This window comes from Dermacentor andersoni, chromosome 8 (assembly GCF_023375885.2).
Source record: "Dermacentor andersoni chromosome 8, qqDerAnde1_hic_scaffold, whole genome shotgun sequence".
NCBI lineage: Eukaryota > Metazoa > Arthropoda > Arachnida > Ixodida > Ixodidae > Dermacentor > Dermacentor andersoni.
The window spans coordinates 153255202-153268193 of NC_092821.1; the positions used below are offsets into that span (position 1 = coordinate 153255202).

The 12992-nt window shown below is 47.7% G+C and overlaps 1 protein-coding gene across 2 annotated transcripts in view; it reads left to right on the forward strand.

Annotated features, from left to right (window-relative positions):
- The window catches only part of LOC126525903 (pentatricopeptide repeat-containing protein 1, mitochondrial), a 79608-nt gene that overhangs the window by 43378 nt on the left and 23238 nt on the right, over positions 1-12992 (forward strand). For both annotated transcript variants that reach the window (XM_055067707.2, XM_050173871.3), the window contains exons 6-7: positions 3528-3714; positions 4168-4396. In XM_055067707.2, coding sequence (XP_054923682.1) covers positions 3528-3714; positions 4168-4396 — 416 coding nt within the window. The remainder of the gene's footprint in view (positions 1-3527; positions 3715-4167; positions 4397-12992) is intronic.

A 12992-nucleotide genomic window follows, 5' to 3' on the forward strand; every position in this document is an offset into this window, starting at 1 on the left:
ACTGTATGAACAGTGTACCGATGTGCAGGTCACTTGACCCACTTTTTTGGCCACAGGCCAACTCCGTGAGCGGGCTGATTATGTCTGATTTTTTTATATTGACGTCTTGTTAGGCTGATTCTTTTTTTCTTCTATTATGCATTCTTTTACTTGATTCACGTATTGTTAAGCTGGTTCTTTTTTCCTTTATGCAATTTTGCTCTTTTAGTATGTACGTCGCACTCGTGTCTAAGGCCTTCTGGCAGTAATACTGAAATAAATAAATAAATTCATTGGACAAAATTTAATTAGGTTTGTTGTACGTAAAACAAAAAGTGGGTTTTTTGCACTTAAAAGAAAGCACTAAGATCTACTAATTGTAGGGAGTGTACTTTTGATTCAGATCAGTTACCTTACAAAAATTGTTAACAATTGCAAAATTAAAAAAAAAAAGACACCAAGCTCACATTTTTGTAGCATAGGAATTGAAGGTGACAGAGTCAAACCTACTGATAACGACATTCAAGTAACCGATAAATGTTATACCCAGGTTGCACGAAAAAAGTAGAGGGGACAAATATCCAATACATTTTAATTAGAAAGACAAAAGTACAGTTGAACCCACTTACAGCATTACCAATTTTAACAATACTCGGATGTAACAATAAGTAGTCAATACATCGTCAACTGTTGTCTGTTCTGTGGCGAAATAAGCCATTTACTACAACGTTACGGTGCCGCATTATCAGTTATAACAACTAAATATGGCAACTGTACGTGTGCACTGGAAGAGCACAAAATCCTGGCGAAACAAAAAAGAATGTGAGACACCGCATTCGCCTGCGTGTTGCACACCTTTGCCAGTCCCTTTTTTAGTGCCCTGTACCCCAACAGGGCATGCTTCTGCCACATCGCCCCATTCATCGCCAGCCTTGCGTGCCCCTCTCCTGTTTTCCTTCCACCCCCGGTCAATTGTACTAGCATTGGAGAAGTGGAAGCGAGATGGGAGAGAAGTGTGCGAGGCTGGCGATGCGACCAAGTCGAGCCATGTGCGCGGCACAGATGTAGGTGTGGCATTGTGGCATATTTTTCTTTTTCTTCACGAGGATTTTTCTTTTTTTCTTTCAGCGCTCACAGCCAGTAGCCAGATTTAATTGCTATAACTGATAATGTAGCGTGGGAGCATTGGAATAAACAGTTTATTTTGCTATAAAACACAAAGTTTACGCGCCATTGGAGGCTCATTCTTATATCCGATATATATTGTTAAAACCAGTATCATTATAAGTAAGTCTGACTGTATCACAATTCTATAACCTGCTTCCACGAGACATTGGAAGCAGACAAATTTGATGTACTTTTATATACCTCTCTGAAATGCATGAATAATTTGTGCGTAGGATTTTCGCAAGGCCCTCATAAACATTATAATACAGTGAAGTCCTGATAATTTGAAATCTCTTGATTCTAATTGACGGATCCTTCGAACTGCACTGTTGGTCCCGGCAAATGCCTTTGTATTTGAATAAAAAAGAACTACTGCGAATTTGAACTAAAAGAACATTGTTGTGGTTATTTCGAACAAGATGTCTCGCACCCATGGGCCATTTTTCGGACAAAGCCATGCCAAAGGCCAAGGTTCGATGCGTCGCTAGCTACCCTAATGTTGTGTACTGTAAGGGAAGTGGAGATCAAACCGAGGTGCCCTCCTTTCCCATACAGCTTAAAAGGAGCAGGAAGGGGCCTCCGAGCATGTGCTTGGTTGTGTCACCACGCCTGCCTCCCCACACCCTAGCGCACCATGTGCTCACCTGTGGCTGACTTCCATTGAGCACGCTCCCTGCTCGTAGTGCGTGCTTGATTGAATGTCCAACACTGAACGTGCAGGAGGACAGCGTGCATCAAGCCACCATCCTTCTCGCCTCACCCTCACATATTTTCCCTTGCACCCACAGCAAACAGCGGGCAAGGTGCTATCTTATCGCACTTGGACCACGCTTGGACTTTATAAGGAAGCTAGGCTTCCTCACGCACATGTCATAGTCCACTAATAGAAGAGAGAGAAGACTTTTTCAATGCAAGCCCAGTGACTTTTTTGGTTTTGCATGCTGTGTCAAGCAATCGATCGGGCACTATATTTGACAGAGCTCTCTTTAGTTTGAACTCCATTTTATTCAAATAAATTTTCAGTCTGCATGGAGTTCGAATTAACGAGATTCTACTGTAATTTCCTGGGATCAGTAAACTCAGTTATCATATTTGCCAGCTTCAGATGCTCCAACAGATGCAGCTTACAGAACTGTGATGTCTCTTTCTGGTGCAGAGTTATAGATTTGTAAACTTTGCACTTTAATATTTGGGGAACTTGCCAATTTCTCTGAATTATTGTGAAAGCCATGGGGCCCTTAATAAAAATTGTTTTTTCCAACAGTCTGTGTCTCTGAAGTTCAACAAATTACGTTCGAAATGGTTTGAGCTGTTGTCTAATGAGAGTGATTCAAGATGAAGTCTCATTTTAGACCACTGCCTCTTGCACGATGTTCGCAAATGGTTAGCGACAATATGGTGTACTGGAATAGGGCAGTGTATCGTCCATACAGCAAAACAATGGGAGAACGGGGGACGCTTCTGCGATGACGCCACCAGTAGGGCTCTGCGATTGACTGGCGTGCCTAGCGCACGAAATTTAAACATGTTTTGTAAACCTTTCTGCATTCATAAACTAAATTGCTCTCAAAACAATGAAAATTAATATAACTCACAAAAGATAAACACAACAAACTGTTAGGATACATCAATAACAGCATCTAAGCTTGCATGTTTCCAACCACAGATCATGCAGTGTTCCTGATCATCTGCTCAGCGTTTCGATCGCAGAAGACAAACAAACACTCATTTGCTCGTTCCGTTCGGTAAGCACACACGTTTTTAGTATTTAGAAACACCTGACGATAAGAAGCCTGGAAGGAGCACCTGCACTGTGCCTGGTGGGTTGCATGGGATTTCTTTCGTGTTGTATCAGCCAGAAAAGGGGTCGCCAGGTTTCACTGAAGAAAACAAACAAACGTGTATGCACACACACACATGCGCACACCAAAGATATCTACAAATCCAGCACTTCCTGTGCACATAAAGAATGTGCGCGAACATGGCAGGAAAAACCACAGCAAGCAATCGGTGAGCTTCGTACCTACATGCATGACCTCCGCAACAGTCATAACTGTGATTCCCGGAGGCCCTGTGTTGCACCATTATTTTTCCTCTTGCCAGCAATGACTCCAAGCTGCAGCGACAGATGGCACTACAGTAGACTGGCGTGGCGTGCTCCAGCACCCCCACCCGTCATCGCAAAAAGAGGCACATTTTTGCTGCCGGATGACACACTGCCCTATTCCATTACACCATAGCGATAATATCTATTTGACTCGCAGCCAGGCCATTACTTTCCTACCCCACATGCAGGCTGTGGACATGAGTTGCTTTCCTAGGTTTCTCATTTCCCTGGGGAGTCTCGGAGTTCTCACAAGGGCATCTCAAACTTTTTATAGCTCAAACAGAAAAGGATGCCTCAGAACGAGTTTTTGATACCAAAGAAGTGGAAGAGTTGCCGTCTGGTAGCTCTGGAAAGACAGCAACCTCAGCAAGCCTGGCCACTTTGCCGAACCTGCTCTCGCCAAGCTTCAAGCACACTGGCGAAATTGTGGGACTAGGAAAGGTCACTGAACCTTACCACAGGTGAATCTTCTTGGTACTTTGATAGAGTGTGATTTCTCCTCACCTTTTTTTTTTTTAATGTTGCCTTGCTTGTTAACAGTTATGTATCTAACTAAGCACATCAAGAACGTAGTGCAGTTTTATGTTCTTGAATACTAGTAATGTAACACATAGATGAAAAAATTCTAAAAATGACTTCTGTCAGAGAAAGGCTATTTGCACGATTATTGTGCCTGATGCCTCAAATGAGGCACGTATCACTGTTTTTTGTGACCTGACAGCAAAGCATATTAATAAAACATGATTCAGCCCACCATCGTCCAATATGCATGAGAGTAAGATGCACTTGAAACTTGATGATTTTTATGCAAAAACCAGGTATTTTGTTTTAGATGCTGTTTCGGATTTATGCCCACTGAAGTGTAACAGATATAGCCATGTCATGATGGGCTCCTGCATTCTCCAATGTACCAGACTCCTAATGATTGGTGGAGTGAAGGGGATGATGGACCACTTTCGAGACATGTCAGTGTGTCCAGATGCCAAGACCATCACGCTGCTGCTGGACTGCATTCCCAACAACTGTGATGCTGAGATAGAGCTGATCGCTGAAGCCGACAAGATTGGTGTCAAGCTGGATGTCGATTTCTTCAACATGCTCATCAAGCGCAGGGCTTTTCGCTTGGAAAAGGAAACAGCCAAGGTCAGTCACTACTATCACCATCACTAACTTCACCGTACCAAAATTTGCAGATGGACGTTAAAAGCTTTTGCTTGTTCACCAGATAAACGTAAAGGTTCATTTATCCCCTTCAGGCACAGTGTGCACAAATGTGCATGCCAGGGTGGTACATCAAAAATAAAAGCACTGATGAAAATAACATTTAAAATGTCTCGCACACATCTTGGAACACTTCTTATGGAACCTCTGCTGAAATTCGGATAATGTATGTAAAATGCTTTAGTAAGTTGGTAGTCGTGTTGTGGGTTCACTTCCTGCTTTGTTTTTGACATTGCAAGAAGTTTTTACATCAGGCATATTTTACAGATGGCCGCATAGCTGCTTTCCAAGCATGCTGGGCATGAAATAGTTCATGTTCTCATATTTGAAGTTCCTGCAAAGAGTACTAGCATGGAATCCGCAATATGTTAGCTTGAAAAATCTCACTGAACATAGAAAATTTTTGGTCTGTTCTGTAGCTGCAAGCTTTTCATAATTCTGGAGATGCAAGAAATGTGGTGAAATTAATTTTCTATAGACGAAATTGATTGGCACTTAAAGATGTGTATAGGGGGTACGCACTGAGCTTGATCTGCGAGGTGGCAACAGCGTCGCCGGGGCCATGTTTACGGTTGCGTCGGTCGCGGAACATCGGGAAAATACCAGCTGTCTCTCTCGTGTGACCATCTGATCCTAACTTTAGGCCTGGGAAAACTGAGAAAACCGGTAATCCTCAGGAATTTTGAATAGTCTGGAAATACTCAGGAAAAACTAAGGTAATTTGTGCTTCTATCAGGGAAAATTAGCTGTAATTTTATTGAAAGGCAGCGAAAGTCGCGAGAAGGCTGGCTGGAGTAACAGCGAAGAATTGTAACGAATCATCTTTGATGCCTAGTCGTCGGCTGGAGGAGTTCGCCAGTGTACAGTCAATGACCGATTTTCTGGACGCCCAATTTTTGGAAGATGCCCGATAATTCGGACAGAGTCAGTGTATAAGAATGTCTGAAATTTCGGACGCTCGAACCCTTCGCCTTCCAATTTCCCGAACTTTTTGCCATGACCGCAGGACCGGGACAGCCTTAATCAAAGCCACCATCGCCGCCATTTCGATCTCGCCGCCTCGAACTGGCGCTCTTGCACGCAAATCTGCTGTAGCCACCGCTGCGACAACGCTAGGCCTAGCTGCTTCGGCATTCGCCATTAAAGGGACACTAAAGGCAAATACTAAGTCGACATGGACTGTTTAAATACAATTCCACAAACCTTGCAACGCTTGTTTCGTGCCAAGAAAAGACTTAGTTTAGGAGAAAATTGCACCTGAAGGGTCCGAATACCTTATTCAAAATTCAACTCTCCTGCCACCCAACCGAGGGATTGGTGACGTTGCATACACCATCACTACCCTTTGCTACCGTCGGTGAGTAAAACGGCACCCGACAGATGGCGACACCGAGCCAAGGCACAGTGGTGGATTCGCCACTGCAACTGCTTCTTGGTCAAGTGGCTTAGACTGTTCGGGCATCCCGCAACATTACATGGAAGTTGAATTCTCTGCTACTTGCAGTTGTGCAAGTTTCGCAAGCCAGCAAAACCAGCGCAGCACTACACAATCACTAAAGTACTGAAACGCGAAAGCGTGGGCAGTGCGGAGTCGAGCTAAAACGAAACATTTGGACCGCCCGCGTTGTTGTCAATGGTAACTTCACTTAGGATTTTTTTTTCTAAACATGAAATGGAACTGGACAAGTAGCATTTTATTTCATCTGATAATACAATACGAGGATGTTTTTTGAAACAAGTAGTTGAGTACTAGTGACAGAATTTAACTGAAGAGTGCTTTGATCATCGGGCAAGTAATTGAATGTTCCGGGGGAGTCTCTAAGCATGTCCTACATTTACCTCAATTTCTCGATTATTAAAGGGACACTAAAGGAAAATACTACGTCAAACTAAAGTGATAGATTAGTGCTCGAGAATCTTAAGGCATCAATATTAATGCGAACAGAGTCTTAATAATTGAGAAATTGAGGTAGATGATTAGAGACTCCCCTGGGACATTCAAGCACTTGCCTGATGACGAAAGCACTCTTCAGTCAAATTCTGTCACTAGTACTCAACTATTTGTTTCAAAAAACATCCTCGTATTGTATTATCAGATGAAATAAAATGCTACTTGTCCAGTTCCATTTCATGTTTAGAAAAAAAAAATCCCAAGTGAAGTTACCATTGACGACGACGCGGGCGGTCGAAATGTTTTGTTTTAGCTCGACTCCGTGCTGTCCATGCTTCTGCGTTTCAGTACTTTCCTGATCGTGTAGTGCTGCGCTGCTTTTGCTGGCTCGCGAAACTCGCACAAACTGCAAGTAACAGATAATTCAACTTCCATGTGAAGTTGCAGGATGGCCGAGCTAGAAGAACCCGAACTGTCTATGGCACTTGACCAAAAAGAAGCTGCAGCTGCGAATCTGCCATTTTGCTCACCGATGGCAGCAAAGGCCAGCGATGGCGTATGCAACGTCACCACTCCCCCAGTTGGGTGGCGGGAGATTTTAATTTCGAAATAGCTATTCGGAGCCTTCAGATACAATTTTCTCATAAGGACAAGCAAGTCTTTTCTTGGCACAAAACAAGTGTTGCGAGGTTTCTGGAATGGTATTCAAAAAGTCCACGTCGACTAAGTATTTGCCTTTAGTGTCCCTTTAAGGGTCTGTTCGCGATAATATTGACGTCTCAGAGATTCTTAAGCACTTATCTATCACTTTAGCTTGACTTAATATTTGCCTTAACAGAGAGAGTGTAAGAGTGGGGTTGAAGATTAATATGCAGAAGAACTAAGATAATGATGAATAGCCGGGCAAAGGAACAAGAGTTTAGGATTGCCAGTCAGCCCCTAGAGTCTCTGAAAGAGTATGTTTACCTTGTGGGGTTCTCACACCCATGCTCTTGGGACAAAGGAACGACAACACAGTAGAGCAAACAATCACAAGGGCATTTATTGCACCTTTCATAGATCAATGCCAGCTAGCCGAGTTGCTATCCACAAAACATGCCGATGGGCGCGCGACAAATCTAGAAGTCCGACTCACCGCGACCGGATAGCGAGCGAATATGTTCGCCCCATGCTGGATCCCAACGCCTAGTCGTTCGCGTGTACGATCACGCGAACGGTGGCGAGTTCCAAGGCGGCCACGCGAGACGGTCTCGCAGAAGCATAGATCGGCGCACGCGCGGCACGGCACGTCCGCACTGCTTGCTGTCCCGAACCAAAGAGGAAGCGCCTTGTCTTTCGGCGCCCAAGTAACCCCGCCTGTCGGCGGCGTGAGCAGCGCAACACTCGCGCCCTCTCTCGTACTGTGCCTCAACCACTCCGACCGCCGCGGGCGACAGGCCACGGGGCGAAGCCGGATTACAGGATACGCGCCGTGCGGGAAAACAACATATCAGGGGACGCGTGAGAGTCGCGCATCCCCACATCCTAGGTCAATTAACCACAGGGAACCCTGATCATGAGAAGGAAATTCATAGAAGAATAAAAATGGGTTGGATCACATACGGCAGACATCGTGAGCTCCTGACTGGGAGCTTACCGTTATCATTGAAAAGGAAGGTGTACAATCAGTGCATTTCACCAGGGCTGGCATATGGGGCAGAGCCGTGGAGACAGACAAAGAAGCTTGAGAACAAGTTAAGGACCACGCAAAGAGCGATAGAACGAAGATTGCTAGGCATAACGTTGAGAGACAGAAAGAGAGCGGTGTGAATCAGAGAGCAAACAGGTATAGACGATATTCTAATTGACATCAAGAGAAAAAAATGGAGCTGGGCAGGTCATGTAATGCACCGGTTAGATAACCGTTGGATCATTAGGGTTACAGAATAGATACCAAGAGAAGGGAAACGCGATCGAGGACGGCAGAAGACTAGGTGGAGGGATGAAATTAGGAAATTCGCGGATGCTAGTTGGATTCGGTTGGCGCAGGACAGGGGTAATTGGAGGTTGTAGGGAGAGGCCGTCGTCCTGCAGTGGACATAGTACAGGCTGCTGCTGCTGCTGCTGCTGCCGCCGCCGCCGCCGCCGCCGCCGCCGCCGCCGCCGCCGCCGCCGCCACCGCCACCACCGCCACCGCTGTTGTTGTGTTTGTATGTCTGGCGGTTTGGGGCCTGTACACCCCCACATGACGTGGTGGGCAGTGCGCTGTTCGTTACACCAGGGGCATGCGTCATTGTAGTGTTCTGAAACGATGCTGTATTTGTGTAAGTTGGGGAAGGTGTTGGTCTGGAGCTGTCTCCAGTCCCGCGCTTCCTGTGCGTTTAGCCCCTTGTGTGGTTGAGGGGTAAAGCTGTCATTGTTTGCGGAGGTGTTGCAGTCTCGCGCCACAAGCCACGGGGACAGGGAGGGTGGTTGTGGAATCGAAGACTGTGGCCGCTTGGTTTGTGGGACCTCGAGCTAGCCTGTCCGCGACCTCGTTACCTCCAGCCCCGAGTGCCCTGGGGCGCACGTAATTGAGTGTTTGAGTGAGGAATCTGTAGCCAATGGATTAGTCATGAATCTAGCTAATTTTTGAGGTATTCTGCCTGCTTGAAGGAGCCGACGGTGACTACGGTAGCCGACGAGTCGGTGACTACTTGTAGTTCTCGGTTGGTTGCGTCCGCGTATTGAACAGCCAGCACGATCACCGCAGCTTCCACTTCTGTGACTGTACAGTGTGGAATGGAGATACTGGAGACTTCTGTGTAAGAAGAGTCCACCACCATGGCTGCTGCTGCATTCGATGTACCCTGATATAGGGCAGCATCAACGTAGACCGTCTTCGGGCTCCGTCCCACTGTACGTTTGAGATGGACCACATGGGCATTTCTTCTGCCTTCAGTGTGGGTTTGAGACATGTTTCTTGGGAGCGGGGCCACGTGTACTCTGGCCTGGTATGGTGTAGGAATGTTCGTGGTCGACTGGATGGTGTCAATGTCCGCCGGGTAGCCGATGCGGTTGAGGATGTGTCTGCCTTTCGCTGTTGAAAGGAGGCATTCTTTCTGGGACAGGAGGACTGCCTCTTGAATTTCTTCGAAAGTGTTGTGTATTCCCAAAGCTTCCAAGCTCACATTGGATGTGTACGGCGTAAAACCAAGAGCAGTCTTGTAGGCTACGCGTATCATCGCATTGATTTTGTTGAGGTCTGCTTGGAGCAGGGTGAGGTAGGGGAGCCTGTAGGAGAGGCGGCTGATGACCAGTGCCTGTACCAGATGGATTGTGTCTTCCTCCCGCATGCCTTTTCTGTTTCTGGCCACCCGGCGGATCATCTTAGAGATCTGCTGTGTTGTAGTCTTGAGCAGTTGGAATGTGGGGTTGGCCTTTCCGTTGCTCTGCAGCCAGATACCCAGGATCCGCATGAGTGGTACTTCCCGGATTGGGACCCCTTGAAGGAGGATGCTCGGGTTGCCTGGTGATTTGTAGTGGTGTCCCTGTATGCGGTGTCAGGATTGGGGGCTCAATCCCATCGCTCGTGATCCGTTGTCAAGATTGGAGTCCGGCATGAATTCGAAGGTAGCTGGCCCATGCCGTCGTCCAACTTATCCACGCTGAGGACGTTGATGAAGGGAAGCACTGCTTCTCATCGAGAACGAGGAATATGGGTTTATTTACAGTATTTATATCAGTCTAACATGACTGTTTGAGAAAGTACATCAGTCTAACATGACTGCTTGAGAGAGAGTCTCAGTCCAACATGACTGCTTAAGAAAAGTGTGTCGAGCATCCGCACAACAGCAGTTTTTAAACACTCGGTCCTCCCGCGATACAAGGTGATGCGAACGTTCGTTTAGTCATTGCAAACTATCCGCCTCTCCGCAGGACAGTTTACACACACACATGCACACACACACGTGTTTACGGTCCGAAACCGACACCACACGAATTTCATAGAACTCGGAGCCGTTCCGGGTAGCGCGTTGTCTTGCGTCTTGGTCGGGTCGTGGGAATGAGCGCAAAGTGACGTTCCCGCGGCAACTTGCGCACCCGTAGCAGATCAGGTCCGCGTTGGGGAGTTTGGTAACAATAGTTGGCCCGCCGAACTCATTCCGTCACAACGGCAATGAGGCTAGAGGTTGGCGGCGACGCTCCCGGAATGTTGCTGCCATAGTCGTAACTGGGTGGCAAACTTGCACTGCAGCTGGCCGTTCTTAACAGCAGATAACTTTGGATTTGTCGGGTGAACAGCGGAGCCCGCACCGAATGGCCTAGGTTTCGACGCAGATTGCTGCCGCTCGGAGTGTGTCTTCCTTCTCCGCTAGGGAGCCGTTATTTTCCCAGATCGTAATGTCATCCGCATACAGGGTGTATCCGATGTTCGACACTTGTTGCAGAGCCCTTGCGACTCCGATCATGGCGATGTTGAATAGGAGCGGGGAGATGATCCATCCATGTGACGTGCTCTTGTTGAGCATGTCTTGAGGGTCGGATCTCATGTCACCCATTCCTATTGTTGCCGTTCGGCTGGGCAGAAAGGTCTTGATATATTGGAAGGTGCGCTCGCCGCAGTTGAGATTGCTGAGCTCCGAGAGGGTGGCCTCGTGAGACAAGTTATCAAACGCGCTTTTGAGATTCAGCGCCATAATGAGGTGTTCGCCACACCTCCAGATGTTTGGAGAGAACTTCCTCCTTCAGGAGAAAGAAGGCGTCTTGCGTCGACAAGTCCGACCGGAAGCCAATCATGGAGGGATGAAAAAGATTGTTGTCTTCTGTGTAGTGTTGGAGGCGCGTCTGGACGACTCGCTCGTAGAGTTTGCCCAGGCACGATGTGAGAGATATAGGTCGTAGTGCTTCAATTGCCAGCTTCTTGCCTGGTTTCGGAATTACTATGGTCTCCGAGTTTTTCCACTCGGAGGGAATTTCATTCTTCTCCCAGAGCGAGTCATTGAGGTACTTGGTGAGGTCCCTGATCTGTGCCTTGCTCAGGTTGCGGATGATGGCGTTCTTAATTCTGTCTGCTCCCGTCACCGTGTTTTGGGTGCATGATCGGACGGCGGCGTACACCTCGGGCTCAGAGGTGTGAGCGTCGGATACAGGATTTTCCTTGCCCTGGTAGGTTGCAATGCACGGTGGGGCGGTACTAGTACCGATGTATTATGCCGCCGAAGCGAAACGTGATGCCCACATCAGGATACAGTGGCCTGCAGCAGTGTACCGGAATAAGAACCGGGCGCACCATTGTTTTCACGTGAGACGGGCGGGTATATATTGTTCTCGATCACGCGCGCCTCGTGCCTTTTCTTGTTCACATGGGATATAGTGGCCGGAAGACGTATACGATCGCAGTCTGCAGCAGTGAACGGCAGCGCGTTTTGGTTATCGTCTATTAAACGCGTACACTATATCGTTCCGACGGCAGCACTCGCGTGGAACAGATAGGCGAAGATGCTCATCGCAAAAGGATTGGCGGTGATAGCTGCGAATGCTGTGTGTGACGACCCCGGAGAATATTTGCTGGTACCAAAATGAAAAACTGAATTGGCGCCGGCGTTTTGACGTAACGGCCAGGCGAGTATTGCGGTGAAGCTGCTGCAGTGGGCAGCTAGGTATTGTTAAGAATGGCCGTACGGGGTGGCAACGTGCCAGCTTTCAGCCCGCTGCACGTGTTCCAAGCCCACCAGACGGGGCGCCCTTCGGAGAACTGCGAAGGGCCAGCAGCCACGTGGCGCGCGATCAACTCAGGAAATTGGTACTTGGCCGAGCCACCCGGGACAAAGCAGTTCTACGAAGCCCTCTGACGTCGGCACTGAAAGCTGGGCGGTACCGAGAACTGTCCGGCCTTTTCACCTGTGTGTATGTGCGGCACGTGTATGTGAGCCCTCATCCTCCAAGTCGGCACACCTCATCCTCCAAAAAGGCGGGTCATCTTGAATGACGTCGAACTATGACGTCGAGCAAGGGCTTATAAGCAGCGTTTGCCGGCTTGTGTCGTGTTCGTTGCTCGTGTCGTGCTCGTTGTCGGGAGCTGAGTGCTCTGTCATACTAGAAATGTACTAGTGAGCTGTGTGCTCGTAAGCTGTTTGCTGTATGTTAGTCTTGCGGGCTCCATATGGGAATCGCGCTAGTCTGCCAATGTATCCTGCTTAAACTGTTAATATGTAAATAAATCCTGTTCACCGAGTTCCTGTCTACGAACTTGATCTCCTTCAAATGCGAGATAGTCCGACGACTCCTACATCTGGTTGTCAGCGGTAGGACCGTCCGACGAATCTAATATCTGGTTGGCAGCGGTGAGATCCGACTACGGCTCCTAGATCGGCCTACGACTCGGAGACAGCAACGGCAGCTGACGGACGTTGGCACATGGTGACCGACCGGCATCCTGATTAAGTTGGAGGCGACTTGAGATTGACCACCTCTTGCAACTGACTGGATACGGCGGGGAAGGACTGGTGATATGGTGCTGCTTCAGTGGGTAAGCGTTTGGTTTTGGCTGTAAGATTTACCAGGCTTCAATTTCTCTGTGTTCTTGAATTTGATTCGCTGGGATCTGTTACTTGTATTTTGATTTGCGTGGGTATCGCAACAAGTATTGTGTGACAGCAGAGCCAA